The sequence below is a fragment of the Ostrea edulis genome, chromosome 3, assembly GCF_947568905.1.
Source record: "Ostrea edulis chromosome 3, xbOstEdul1.1, whole genome shotgun sequence".
NCBI lineage: Eukaryota > Metazoa > Mollusca > Bivalvia > Ostreida > Ostreidae > Ostrea > Ostrea edulis.
In genome coordinates, this window is record NC_079166.1 from 49,142,656 (window position 1) to 49,158,724 (window position 16,069).

A 16,069-nucleotide genomic window follows, 5' to 3' on the forward strand; every position below is an offset into this window, starting at 1 on the left:
ATCTCCTTACTCATCATAAATGTGTCATGCTCCGGTTCATGAATCCGAGGATGAGAAACTTGCTTTGAATGATTATCACACGCGCGCGCACACACAAATACATACACACTGAGATCTACATGTCAACTTACATCTGTAAACCAGTGCAGAACAATAATGTTTTTAAGTTTCACGGTCTCAGTTTGATATACACAAGCACGAATGATCAAGAAAGCTTACAAAAACATACTATAACATATGCATGTACATCTTCCACAAACTTTAATGCTAAAGTTAAACACACTTTTAAATATGCATATACATCTTCCATAAATTTTAATACCAAAGTTGTAATAGTCTTCTTATGTTGACTAGTTCTGAAAATTGACAAAGCGCAATACCTTTCGTCTTCCGGTACGGTCGAGGTCAGCTCTCTCATGCATGGTATTCTCGACAGCGCTAGAGGGATATGGTAGAATAAACTACAAAAGGCAGGTAAGTACAATATTCTTTATATCGAATAATTACCAAACCGTCCAAAGCCTGCACTTTAGCAACATTGGACATCACACCTAACGTTTTTGAATTTCAATTTTTTTTATCGACAGATGTTTTGGCAAACAATAACATACTTTTTGTAATAAAGTGGTATCAAGTGTAGGGTGTCAATATAATTTGTTTCTGTTTGAACCCGAAAGCCAAGGTCTTAATACAAATCCCGCGTAAAATTAATGCCAAGAAAATTTGTAAATCACTAAAGGAGACAGCAAAGATTCTTTATAGAATGGATATGTTTGATGTAACTTACTATGTATACTATAGCTGCAAAACCATAGCCCTCTGGGGAAAAGTAAGGCTTCCCCCTAAAGATGTAAACAGCCTTTTAATGACCCAATTGAGTTCAAGTTTCCTGATCAGTATAAGGACACTTTACCTATTGATATGTCTATGAGGACACCTGATGAATTTAGAAATTGTTTACAAGTATCGATGATCACCCGTAAAAGTACATACATATATACAGTGTTTCGCTAACGCGATTTACACCCAATCTCAGTGTTTAACGGGTATAGACAAAAGATTGATAGAGTAAATTTACATTCTAAAAATAATTCGTTGAGAAAAAAAGATGATGCACAACCTTTCGATCCAGGATTCGGGGTATGGAATGCCACATATCTTCAGGAAGCCAGTGATCTGGTGCCCGGGTCTCCGATAATCAAAGACCCGGGATATACCGATATATAGTCTTATATAAGACATTGACCTGACCTACTTCTCGGATGTTTGTTGAGACACAATTTGGTAAACAAGTTCACAGTGTATTTAAATACCCTATACATCCACGATTAGTAAGACGCCGACGACATCTTCTTATATATCTTCGAAAAGCAAGGACTCGTTTCCCAACACTAACATCAACGATACGTCGATTGTGACAAAGCAGTAGATTAAGTAACTCATTTCAAAGCAGTTTGACATTTTTGATTAGTGATGAGCCTGATGAATTACGATTGTGATGCGGTGTTTGCAGAAAATCTGACTGACAAGCTACACTTAAGGAAGTTAGCTCCTGAGCTTTTGAGTACAACTGCGCAGGATGCTACAACTAAGTATTCACGGGTTCAATACTGATCCCATTGGTGCAAACATATTACACATCTATTGATGAACCCTATCCAGTTGAATTTTTTTGTGTCATTTCAAATTTTCAAAGGGTTTGATGGGGACTATATTTTGTGGCAGAAGGATTCATTAATCAAAAAGTTCTAATTCTGCATGGTATTACAGTTTCTGTTTCATCCAATGTATCGTCTATTTTTATACTCATATACGTGTATTTCAGTTTTATAATTTATGATACAGGTAGTTGAGACTTGGAGCTTGTTCAAATGTTGTAATTCATTAACTTGGTTGATATATTTTTCCAAACAGCGATTCTCAAAAAAGTTTCAATGAATTTACTCGAAGTTTTGTATAGAAATTCGCCATTAATTCAAAATTTTGATCTCCAACCCCAACTTTTTTTTAGTTGCATTTTAAATTTTAAGACCAGACCTTGAAAAATATGTGTAAAATTTTGAAATTGATAGTACTCCTAATATGTCCTTTTAAACTCTCAATTTTGATATCATGAAGTTTTTCGTGTATCAAGTGCAAAAGGATAATTATTTATTCCCATTACTAGTATTATTTATTTTTCATCTGTAGTGTTGGAAGACATGATTATGTATCTATTTCATGTAAAGATTGATTTGTGTTGCTTATGTTCTGTTGACACCAACATAATTAACTGAATAATTTTTAACGAGTGCAAAAAGGTCATGTTTAGAACACTATAGTTCAAAAACAATCCTTGCTACCCCAGTTTTTCTTTTTAATTTCCTAATTCGCCTTCCATGTAGAAATCAAAAATACACTTCCCAAAGAATTGACATTACTCCAAATCTGGTGCGAACATCTTTAATATACATCTATATGTATGCTTCAGGTTATAGATCAGTCCAGTGATTGAATAGCAAAGCATTGTGGTTTACTACATGTTCACGACTCATACATAATACGTGCTTTGCAAAGACTGTAACACACCTGTAGTTCCTTGAAGAGGAAGTTTTAATAGCGTCTGTTCCAAGATGAGATCTTAAATCAGCACAATTTGAATAGAATGGAAAAAAGTACAATTACATCAAGTAAAAGAATTTTTCAAGAAGGTATTACTTCTACAGTCAACGACTGACTTTAACATTTAATGAAAGGTGAATATAACGAACAGTGATCAATCTCATAACTCGTATAAGGAATACAAAATAGAGAGTTGGGCAAACACGGACCCCTGGATATACCAGAGGTGGGATCAGGTGCCTGGGAGGAGTAAGCATCCCCTGTCGACCGATCACACCCGCCACGTCTGTACGTTTCTTATTGAAATGGTATGAAAGTAGTGATACAGGTAATAATTTTTCAGTAGTATTGTATATTTTTTTATCACGCCTCAGACAAAATTGTTGAAATCTAATTGGTCAGATCTTGGTCACATGACGCCGTGAAAAAAACCGTATCATGCGAGTAAACTCCGTATTGGGCGAGTAATTTTATTTATCATCGGGTTCGACTTGCAGCCGTGTCAAAAGGAAAGACATTTGACTAAGTTGTATGATATAGACCCCCCACATATCCAGTTAGAGGTCTTCGACGTGATAAATTCGTTACACAGTTAGTTAGTGACCTGATACGGAAAAATACATGGTGTGAAAAGAAAACCCGTATCGGGCGAGGCGAAGCCGAGCCCGATACGGGTTTTCTTTTCACACCATGTATTTTTCCGTATCAGGTCACTAACTAACTGTGTAACTAATAATACCCCCCGCAACAAGTTGTGGGGGGGGGGGGTATACTGGAATCGGGTTGTCCATCTGTCTGTCCGTCTGTAGACGCAATGATTTCCGTGCTCTAAAGCATTATCCTTTCCACCTACCGTCACCATATCATATATATGGACTACCCATGGAATGAAGATGTTCCCTATCGATTTTGGGGTCCAAAGGTTAAAGGTCAAGCGCACTGGACATCGAAGTAGCAATATGGTTTCCGGGCTCTAAAGTGTTATCCTTTCCACCTACAGTCACTATATTATACATATGGACTACCCATGGGATGAAGATGTTCCCTATTGATTTTGGGGTCAAAAGGTCAAAGGTCAAGCGCACTGGACATCGAAGTAGCAATATGGTTTCCGGGCTCTAAAGCGTTATCCTTTCCACCTACAGTCACCATATCAAACATATGGACTACCTATGGGATGAAGATGTTCCCTATCGATTTTGCGGTCAAAAGGTCAAACGCACTGGACATTGAAGTAGTAATATGGTTTCCGGCTCTAAAGCGTTATCCTTTCCACCTACAGTCACCATATCATACATATGGACTACCCATGGGATGAAGATGTTCCCTATCGATTTTGGGGTCAAAAGGTCAAAGGTCAGGTTCACTGGACATCGAAGTAGCAATATGGTTTCCATTTAAATTCTTTAATGGCTTTTTTCATCGCATGGAGATGCTGTGTTCCTAGATACCTTTTGGATCATAATACTGAAGTTTTACCTATTACCAACACCCTTTGGGAGATTGGGGTAAGCGGGGGGTATTCTTAGTGAGCATTGCTCACAGTACCTCTTGTTTCATTTGTATTGTAAGTTTCATTTGTATTATTGAATTAGAAGGAGGATATATTGTTTAAGTGTGAATTCTTCTTCCGCTTCTTCTTCTCATACAAAGTTTGTCCGGGTCATAACTTTTATCTTTTGACATAGGCCTTTGATGTTTGGTATGTGGGTGTACCATGGTAAGGCAGTATGTCGCGTACCATTGTTGATGACCTTTAACCTTGGTCTTTTGTGTAAAGGTCATTTTTTGTCCGGACCATAACCTTTTTTGTCTTTTGGTATATGCTTTTGATAATTGGTATACCATGATTAGACAGTGCGTCACGTGCCATTCTTGATGACCTTGACATTTTGTGTAAAGGTCAAATAATATATATTTTTTTATCAGGACCACAGGAGCTTCTGCTCCATTTTGTTCTCAATCTATATATTAATATCTAACAAGGGATGACACGAAAATAGAATACCGGTTGTAAACAAAGCTCAAAATCACCTTAGTTCCGAGAAACAGACCGAGCTCCCTATCCAAAGGGCGTTAAACATATCCTAAAACATGTCCAACGTAGTTCAATCTTTTTATATCTAATTCAATGAGTTTCATAGATGAAAATAATTTAAGCTGTCTGCTTTGTCGTAGATCACGCACAGGAAAAGATAACTCCTGCAATGAATATGAGATTGATTGTTTGTTATATTCACCTTTCATGTACCATCGTGCGGCGACATGTGCCGTTTTTATCCATAATTGTCTTTGAATTTACTTCCACCTATGCTGTATGTTTAAACCAAATATGGTTAAACAAAGAATACAATGTATGATATACATGGCCATGATGAGAACAAAGATGTTCTTAGGGTGTGCATGGATATTTCATATGTGCTGTGATCATTTGGTGAATAAGGTGAAACAAAAACTTTTCGGTACTGATTGGTTCAGTACAAGTATACACACCGCATGTAAATGGATCGTCCATGTATATGCAACAGAAGTCTTCCTATCAGAGTTTCATCAATAAACTATTTTACTTACGTATACGGTACATATAAAACATAGTACTACTTCAATCAGTATACTTAAATATTGATGAAATTCCGCACTTATGTGTAAAAGAAATCTGGTAGCATACATTCCGTGCACAACATGCAGCATACACACCCGTGCACAACATTACTCTTTCGTCGATATCTTCGAGAACGATTGGTTTTATTCACAGACAGTATATGCATCAACTTATAAAGATAACATGTAATTATTGATCATGTAGAAGTGACGATAAAACAAAGCGTTGCCCTGATATTTGTTCATAGACACGCCATAGTGCAAGACTTGTCCCGATCATCGGAATGGTGTTGAGGAGTTTGATAAAACTAGAGAGAGTACAGTGGATATATTTGTTTGCTTATATTCCTCAGTTAATGCTTTCTTCCATAATCATATGCTTTCTTGTGAAATATATCCATATTTTAATGTTCAGATCGCACTTGGTATAGTCAGACATCGTTTAGATGTAGTTAACTGGGTTTATTCAGAAACACAAACTTGGAGGTAAATACAATCAAGGTAGGTAACTTCAACATGCATTATTATATAAGTCGTACATGTACATAGAAATACATTACACATATAATATGATATGCAGAAACGCATCACGGCCATCTACATGGACATTGCCGTTTTGGTAGCCTACACCCGTATGTTGGGGTATACTCGGTGATCTTGACAAGTAAAATAGTTGCTTATATTTTGCTTATATTATATATCCAATATAAAGCTTCTTTTTTTTTAACCTATACTTTTACCTATCATTGCGGAAAGTAATTATATATATATATATATATATATATATATATATATATATATATATATTCTTTGAGTTCTCATAGGCTTGTAAATAATTTTTAGAAAAATGGAAGACAATATGAATTTACAATTCGTCAGTACCCCGGATGTTGCAAGTTCATCGGCTCGTGTGATATTGGAGTATGTGTTCACGGACCATACTAATTATCAGTTCTGGAGTAAAGTCAAAGTTGTGGATTTTGAACCGAAGACTGTGAAGGGTAAATATCTGCTTCATTATCCAGCTATTTCTTAACGCGTTAATGTTTTTATTTGGGAATTTCATTTATATGATTCTTTTAAAGATTGTCCTGCATGGGATAGCTATATGTGGAACAGTATTAATCAAAGAGATTCTGAATTTTTCGACATGATAATGAAGCCAGTGGCCATGTTTGAAAATCCTTTTCTGAAAAGTCCACATAAACTGGTTCTCTGCGACATGTGGCAGACATTGGACAAACCTGCAGGTATGTTTCTTATTAGCAGTCCCTTCTTACTGCACAATGCAGAGGACGACCCATTTCCTGCTTATTTGTCAGCATCTGTCAGTGTGTTTTGTACAGAAACAACTCCACATTGTAATAATTACTGTCTAATAATACTAAAACAAACTTCTAGAGAATGTATACGGCGAGAATATATAGGTTTATTGCATCACTTTTCAAATGAACTTTCCCTAAATAGTGGAGCAGATTATGTCAAACATATGTAAAAATCTTGCACTTAATGATGCAATCATGAAAGAAGTAGGTACAGTTTCTACCCTCATCTGGCCCAAAATATTGATGATTTCACTTGGAGCTCAAATCCTGGCATTCAATTAAGGAATAGTTTAGCAAACCCCAAATTCACTCAGTTTGATCAGCAAAATGGTTTGTGTCATATGACGAGAGCTTGAAGTTGGCATAAAATTGCAAAAATACCATTTTCAATGAAAATATCCACAAATTCAGGTGGTTTTCCTTTTAGAAAACATACAGCGCATGCGTCGAGCAAATTCATATTGAAGCATGTTTTTCATCTCAAAATAATACACAATATCTATCATTTTCATTTTGCTCGACAAATGCGCACATCTTTTCCTGAGCAATAATTTGTATGACATTTGACAGTTTTCAGGCTTATTTTGAGAAAAAGGCGGGAAATGTCTTATTCATGATGCCATAATGCTATCCATTTAGGACTATCATTCTGATTTTTGTTGACATAGTATACCTGGCATTTATTTTCCTTTCTTAAAACGCTGATTAAGGTTAATTCCAGACACATTTTATACAGAGAAATTTTTTGGGCCTTTTTATGTATACAACCGTACCTTGTTCTTTGGCATGCATACTCCTCAGACATCCTTCTTTCCAGAACGTTAGCCACCTGAAAAATTCAATATGGTTGCCATTTTCAAGATGGCGTCTGAGTCATCAACAAATTAAAATTTCTGATGATGAAAGCTCTGTTAACAGTTTGTGTCTCGATTCAACAGCATATTTCCAATTGTAAATGCATATATGTGGTTCTTAATCATACATGAATTGGAAAATGTGTGCTCTTGGAACATTTAGTAGGTTTTATTACCCATTTATGTGTCAGTTAGAGGAATTTGAAGTTCTTATTTCGGAATCTTCTGTACTATGTTTTTACGTCCTTGCTTCGTTCCTTGTTATTGAGGATTTATCTTCTGCAAGTCTTTTTTGTACCTCTCTAAGGATTAAAAAACATTAATGGTATTCGACAATAAGAGTGTATGTCATGGCACAACCAGGGCACTCTGGTGACATAACTGCTGTGAAACTCAGCATGGGGTTCAATACCAGCTTTACCAAAAGTTTCCTTGTATAGTGTTCCAAATACTATCCGACTAGTTCCAAAAGCAATTGTTTTGTTTTATGGTCAGATAGTCGCGCCTGAATAGACAGGATGTGCTAGCGCGGGAAAGCCGAGCCAAGGGTAACGGGACATTTGATGGAAAATTGCTAGTTGTGTTAAGTTGTGGTGATGTTATTGCACAAGAACGTAAATATCATCGCTCTTGTTTGACGTCCTTATACAACAGAGAGCGAAAGAGCGTTTCTGTCTAATCTAGAGAGTGAGAAGGAATAATCTGCCTCAGATAAAAACGTTCATCCGATAGTTTCTGCCTGGTGTCAACACTCATAATGAGGTAGAACATCATGAACAAACTAGACAAATACAAAGGACTTTCATCGAAAGGGTGGATAAATTGTATGACACAATGAAAGAAATGGGTAATCCTTTCACGGATGACACAAATGAGCTGTTAACATTAGATGCTAAGAGTGTTGCTCATCCAAGTGCTGCAAAGATGGTTGCAGATCACCTTGTCAAAGGTAATGAAACGTTAAATAACTTTTTGAAGAGTTTACAAGAAGGAGAGAGATCCAAATTCTATGACACCATCAAGAAAAACAAAACGGACCTTTTCAGGCAACAACCAGATCCAACATCTAAAGACCTAAAACAGAAACATTTGAAAGAAGAATGCCAACTTTTTTCCAAACTGTTCATATCCTGTCGGTCAAGAGAGTGTGATCTCCAGGAATTTTTTAAACATGAAAACCAAGCATTCCCTGCGTCACTTAGTGATAACGGAACACTTCTGTCAGAAGTCTCAGCTTGTTCCACTACTTGAAGATAAAGTAACTCTGCCAGACGTACTTCCAGGTGTCGAAGTTTAATGGATCAGCTTTGGTTAATGCTAATCCACCTCGAACATCCAAAACGTTTGGAGAATATGCCACGTAGGAATTTGCTTCCAAGATCCAATCTTCAAGGTACTTGAGGACAGACATTGTTTTCGATGTTTACAGATCATGCAGTTTAAAAGCAGAAACAAGATCTAAAAGGGGTGTTGGAGTTAAACGCAGGGTAATCACTTCCGGTAAAATCCCATCGAACTGGCAAAGTTTTAGTAGGATAGTAGGAACAAGGCTGAAATATTTTCGTTCCTTGCCGAAAAAGTCGTGGAGCACAAAGGTAATATTGTAGTTGCTATGTGAGATGAAAATGTACTCTGTAACCAAGATATTGGGGTAAAAGATATTTCAAACTGTAATCACGAGAAAGCAGATACAAGATTGTTTGTTCATGCAAGACATGCTGCAGAACATGGGAGTCAATCAGTACTTATCAAAGCAAGCGACACTGACGTTTTAGTAATAGCAGTGAGTGTTTTTTTCTCTTTTAAACAGTCTGGGACTTCGGGAACTTTGGATTGAGTTTGGACAAGGTACAAATCTTAGATGGATTCCTGTTCATGACATCTGCACTGCTATTGGGCCTGAAGTACCTCGTGGAATATTATTTCTACACGCTTTTACTGGTTGTTTTTACAATGTACGACAGGTCCAGTTCAATTGTGGATATCAATGAAGCTTGATTAGATCTTTTTGCAAGAAAACAGCGATCTTATGACTCCATTACACTGACACATGCGACTTTGATCGAACATATAAAGCGCGCTGCATATCAGGCTGGATATATATGGGGACAAACGTTGTTGTGCCAGATGGAAACTGTTAGTCCGGGGGAATGGGACTGGGTCAAGAAGGGCGATTTGTGGGAAATCTTGTGGACTAACCTTGCCCCAATTGCTCAGAGTTGCCAACAGTTGACAAAATGCGGATACAATACTGAGTGTTGTGGAAGGTGCAGGTGCTGCCGTTTGAGCCTCCCGTGCACGGCTATGTGTAGCTGTAACTGTGAGCAGTAAAATACCTGAATACATTTTTGCAGGCTCAGAAATATGTTTTGAATTTGAATTGCCGAGTTACTGCTTTGATCACACATTGCTGTACATGTGATATTTTGACATTGGCGACCGTCTTTTAAAAGAACCATAATCTTGATTTTATTACTGCAGAGTTACTGCTTTTCATATTATACTTTTGTATTATTGAATATCCTTATCCTTTTTGTAGTCCGGTGTAGCCTTTATTATGACCGGACTTATATGGCTATAATTCACCATCAGCTGAAGATGACCGCTACTATAAAAGTCGGAACTTTTTAATATCAGTGATTTCTTTATGCATATAGAATTCAATTTTTGTGTTTGTAAATAAAGTGCTTGCAGGATGGGCACAGTTTGCAATATTGAAATTTTGTTGTATTAAAAAAATAACAATTTATTGGTAATTTTGTTGTAAAAAATATCAATTTATTATTTCTCTTGAAATTCTGTACATTGTTTTACTGTAATTCTATTTTCAAAACTAAATGTGTACATTTTGTGGTATCTAAGGAAAGCTAGGGCCATATTCTACTTAATGATAGTCACATTATCAGTTTCAATGCATGTTGGACACCATAGAAGCATATTTAGTCGAGATCGGTTGTGTTGATTTCATCACGGCAGCCATCTTGGATTCAAAATGGCCACCAATGTCGAAATGAAAGTGGCCAACGTTCTTTTTCCTAAAAGTGATATCTCTAAAGCATTTGTGCAACGTTTCATGCTTGCATCATTAAGTGCAAGATTTTGTTTTACAGATTCTGCCCCACTATAAAATTGTTCTAAAAATAGAATGACATACAATGTAGGTTACATGTATCAATCAAATGATATATAATTCCGATCCCGCGTTTTCAGGTTATGAATTTTTGTATTTCTAAATGATTGCTACCTACGTCTCCCGTTTATAGAACCAAAGAAAGACCTTTTTATTATTCAAGTAAGTAGAATACAAGTTAAGGGCGATATCAAAGTTTATTGTCTGACAAAAACTGAATTTGCAGAGTTTTCGACCCCCCCCCCCCCCAAATTAAATATGATGAAAGTTGAAACTAATCGATTAAGAAGTAAAACATACGAGACTTACTGACGCAAGGCCGCAAATACTTGGTAACTATCAAAAGTATGTAAAGTGAAAAATTGAAGATCAATCTCATAAATACCATAAAGAAAACGAAATTAAGAGTATCGCAAAAACGGACATATGGAAATATCAGCGATGGGATTAGGTGCCTAGGAGTAAGCATCCCCTGTTTACTATATCTAAGCAAATCATTTAGAAACCTCCATGTTTTCATATCGAAGCTTAATTTTTTCCTGCATTAGTCATTCACTATAGTTCATTATGGCAGGTTAAGGGTATTGTAGACATTTTAGATTATATTCCATTGTATTGAGTAGTTTCAAAATACTCATATATACACATGTATGTAGAATGTATTTAACTCTCTCTCTCTCTATATATATATATATATAATATATATATTTTTATCTCAATTTTTAAAGTAATGTATAAATGTACAAAAATGAATAAAATAAACCGTGAAACAAAGAGAAAGAAAATACTACAAACTTTAAATACTGGGGGGGGGGGGGGGGGGGGGGGGGAGGGGGGGGGGCATATAGTTGAATTGTCGCTTTCAATGCGAAAATAAATAGTACGAGTTAACAGATTCCGGTCACCGAATATTTATTACTGTTATTTATAAAAATATATGTAATATTATATCTATCTATCTATCTACATGTATCTATCTATCTATCTATATGTGTGTAAAAAAAAAAAAAACGTAATTCAATTCAATAAGATAATCAAATGAAAATGATGGCTTTGGATATATATATAATCAAGTTTATTATTTCTTAATGCAGGCCCGCAGTAAATCAGGGTCGTCTTTCTAAATTCATAACATATAATCGCCCGCCTCCCGGACGCCGATAATATATAACACTCTGTATACCTTTTCTACTGTTTACTAACAAATGAAAGTGTACGTTAAAACTATTAAATGTTCATGAAAATGTAATATTATAATGTGGTTTTTAAATCACTTGTCTGTTTTCATTTTTCACTGAAGTGTAATGGATGTCGAATGACAGAAACTTACGGGAGTCCCCCCCCTAACTATCTGAATTTAGATTTTTGTCCGATATCGATCTTTTGAGCTCGCCCCTCAGGCTATCAGCCACTGGCATTTCCATAATGAAAAACAAGTCTATTAACTACATGTACAGATATACATGTATGCTGTAAAATCAAATGCAGATTACATTTATATAATCATTTGATATCACCATATTCCAAGCGGGGAAGGGATATTCATTCCCATCAACTTGGGAGGGGCATGTAATTACATGTAAAATCTTAACCACTAATATTACTCCCTTTTCATGCTTTGTACGTTCGGCAAATTACATACCAGTCATTATGATTTGTTTTAGTTGGTTGGTTGTACACTACATTGTTTAAAACGAATTAGTTTTGTGGTCTCATCGGTCCGCCCCATTTAGTCGCCTCTTAGGGTAAATTATTTATGTTTGAAAGTTGATGACCATGATTATGTTTTCTTCATTGATTTTTAATTCTTTAATATATATGTTACCGTATATCAAAATTTAATCTATATAGTAGTGTAGTAAGGAATGAAGTATACATAGGAGAGAGGAGAAAATTTTTGGCTGGACCGGGAATCGAACCCGGACCCCTGCATCACTAGTCAGGTCCTCTAACCACTGAACTACACAGGACGATATCCACGGTCCGTATAACCCTTAATTACTACATCCCCCTCCTTAAGTCTTTGCCCTCGAAGACACATACAGCCCAGATTCTTCTCGCCCCTGACAGGACCTTCACCTGCAAGACCAGGGGTGGTCAACAGCACCAAATGTAGTGAAGAATGTAGCATACATGTATATAGGAGGTATCCACGGTCCGTATAGCCCTAATTACTACAGTAGAAAACAAATTAAGCCCGTCGTACCTCATTAGAAGATAGAGACATGTAGAAATAAATGTAACTTCAAAAATGGTAGACTAGTAGGTCTTTGTCAGGTCTGACAACTTTTACAAGCAGTTAGCCCTGCGTGTCTACCTGGAAATGGAAAATGCATGAGGTATGAACTGCGACGAAGCACGCCGATATATTTCATAAAGCACGTTAGCTTGTCAACATATTGTCTGATTGTTAGGTTAGAGGGAATCACATACTGCACAGCCTCTGTCAGTGTGTATGTTACGGTTACTACACAGCCTCAGTCAGTGTGTATGTTACGGTTACTACACAGCCTCTGTCAGTGTGTATGTTACGGTTACTACACAGCCTCTGTCAGTGTGTATGTTACGGTTACTACACAGCCTCTGTCAGTGTGTATGTTACGGTTACTACAGCCTCTGTGAATGTGTATTTTTCGGTTACCACATAGCCTCTGTCAGTGTGTAATTTTCGGTTACCACATAGCCTCTGTCAGTGTGTAATTTTCAGTTACTACACAGCCTCTATCAGTGTGTATTTTACGGTTACTACAGCCTGTGTGAATGTGTATTTTTCGGTTACTACACAGCCTCTGTCAGTGTGTATTTTTTGGTTACCACATAGCCTCTGTCAGTGTGTAATTTTCGGTTACTACACAGCCTCTGTCAGTGTGTATTTTTTGGTTACCACATAGCCTCTGTCAGTGTGTAATTTTCGGTTACTACACAACCTCTGTCAGTGTGTATTGTTAAAGGTGGAACAATTGCCCTTCATACTGCACAATCGCCATCAATGGAAATTGTCTTATATTTGTACATTTCTCTTATGACAATGGATATATGGTAGGAATTACAGATATGATTTTATGCTAGCGTTAAATTTTGTGAACCATAAAGTAGATTAATTTTGAAATGGTGAATTTCAGGAATTAATACAAGAGTTCACTGTGTTGAAACAATGGAGAGGCTGAAACATGATCCATCTACAGGGCATAAACCCAAAGAGCCACACGACCCTTGGTTTGGATTCGAGCAAGAGTACATTGTGACAAAAAGGGATGGAATGCCAGTGAGTTATGACGCCCAATATGACTATTCCTCACTCAGTAAGGACATTTCTTTCATATTTATCTATATCATGAATTAACAAGCATTCTCTAATCATTGCATAGTATTACATGTACTCTACCGGTCCCAAGTCGTCTGTGTAATATTCTACGAGAATAATCATACCTCAACAGTTTATGCACAAGAATAACCAGGTCCCATAAAATAAAAGCCATGTACATGTATAACATAAAACAAGAGATGTTTGTAAAACACATATGCCCCCCCATGGTGCAAAATTAAAAAGGATTACACACACACACACACATCATTTAATTGAGAGTAGTATATTCAATTCAAAATATTGAGCAGACAATATTTTCCTATGTCAAGAGTGGATTGACCATGTGACCTAAAAATCAATAGGGGTCATCAACTCCTGAAGATGTACCAGTGTACCAAGTTTGATGTCTGTCAAGCAAAGGGTTCTCAAGATATTGAACGGACAGTATATTCCTATGTCCAATTTGACCCTTGACTTTTGACCATGTGACCTTAAAATAATTAGTAGTCATCTTCTCCTGAAGATGTACCAGTGTACCAAGTTTGATGTCTGTCAAACAAAGGGTTCTCAAAATATTGAGCGGACAGTATATTCCTATGTACAGTTTAACCCTTGACCTTTGACCACGCGACCTCAAAATCAATAGGTGTCATCTTCTCCTGAAGATGTACCAGTGTATCAAGTTGAATGTCTGTCAAGCAAAGGGTTCTCAAGATATGGAGCAGACAGTATATTCCAATGTCCAGTTTGAACCTTGACCTTTGACCATGTGATCTGAAAATCAATAGGGGTCGTCTTCTCCTGAAGACGTACCAGTGTACCACGTTTGATGTCTGTCAAGCAAAGGGTTCTCAAGATATTGAACGGACAGTATATTCCTATGTCCAGTTTGACCCTTGACCTTTAAACATGTGACCTCAAAATAAATAGGGGTAATTTTCTCCTGAAGATGTACCAGTGTACCAAGTTTGATGTCTGTCAAGCGAAGGGTTCTCCAAATATTGAACGGACAGTATATTCCTGTTTAGTGTGACCCTTGACCTTTGACCATGTGACCTCAAAATCAATAGTGGTCGTCTTCTCCTGAAGTCGTATCAGTGTACCAAGTTTGATGTCTGTCAAGAAAAGGGTTCTCAAGATACTGAGCAGACAGTATATTCCTATGTCAAGTTTGACCCTTGACCTTTGACCTCAAAATCAATAGGGGTCATCTTCTCTTGAAGATGTACCAGTGTATCAAGTTTGATGTCTGTCAAGCAAAGGGTTCTCGAGATATTTGACGGACAGTATATTCCTATGTCCAGTTTTACCCTTGACCTTTGACCATGTGACCTCAAAATCAATGGGGGTCATCTTCTTCTGAAGATGTACTGGCGTACCAAGTTTGATGTCTGTCAAGCAAAGGGTTCTCTAGACATTGAATGGTCAGTATATTCCTATGCCCAGTTTGACCCTTGACCTTTGACCATATGACCTCAAAATCACTAGGGGTCATCTACTCCTTAGGATGTACCAGTGTGCCAAGTTTGATGTCTTTCAAGCAAAGCGTTCTCAAGATATTGAGCGGACATTATATTCCTATGTCCAGAGTAGATTGACCCTTGACGTTTTGGCCTGAAAAACAATAGGGATCCTCTTCTACTCATAACTAACCCACATATGAAATATCATCATCAAGTGAATGGTTCTCAAGATATTGAGCGGACAACACATGGTCTACAGACCGACCGACCGACCGACAGACAGACCGACCGACCGACAGGTGCAAAACAATATGGCCCCTCTTTTTCAAAGGGGAGCATAATAAAAGACATGTACATGTATAACATAAAATAAAAGCCATATACATGTATAACATAAAATAAAAGCCATATTCATGTATAACATAAAATAAAAGCCATGTACATGTAGAACATATTCAAATTCAATTTTGTCACAAGTAGTAAAAGATTAAGATAGACCCAACCACCATTCAAAGCATTAATACAAACTAATTATCTGGTATTCTCCAAAATATCTGGGACATTTAATTTTCTATTTTGTGCTCAAATTTTAGCAATTACTAGTATGATAAGAAATAACAGTGATATTAGAGGAATCTCTGTTAGAAATACTGAAACAAATATCTCAGTTGGCAGATGACACATCAGTTATGATCTGGTAGCAGAGAATCTCTCCTAGAAATTGTGTGGACACTGAACAAATTTCTGAACTATCGGGTCTACACATTAACTGCTCCAAAACTGCATGC

General features: G+C 36.8%; 1 protein-coding gene across 2 annotated transcripts in view; it reads left to right on the top strand.

Moving 5' to 3' along the window:
* The first annotated feature begins 335 nt into the window (after window positions 1-335).
* The window catches only part of LOC125677243 (glutamine synthetase-like), a 25,141-nt gene continuing 9,407 nt past the window's right edge, over window positions 336-16,069 (top strand). Inside the window, exons 1-4 of one of the 2 annotated variants that reach the window (XM_048915251.2) lie at window positions 336-474; window positions 6,046-6,203; window positions 6,288-6,452; window positions 13,634-13,813. In XM_048915251.2, the coding sequence (XP_048771208.2) occupies window positions 6,050-6,203; window positions 6,288-6,452; window positions 13,634-13,813 (499 nt within the window). In that variant the 5' untranslated portion in view covers window positions 336-474; window positions 6,046-6,049. Of the gene's footprint in view, window positions 475-1,331; window positions 1,593-6,045; window positions 6,204-6,287; window positions 6,453-13,633; window positions 13,814-16,069 lie in introns of those variants that run through there. The other variant, XM_048915250.2, reaches the window with a different exon arrangement.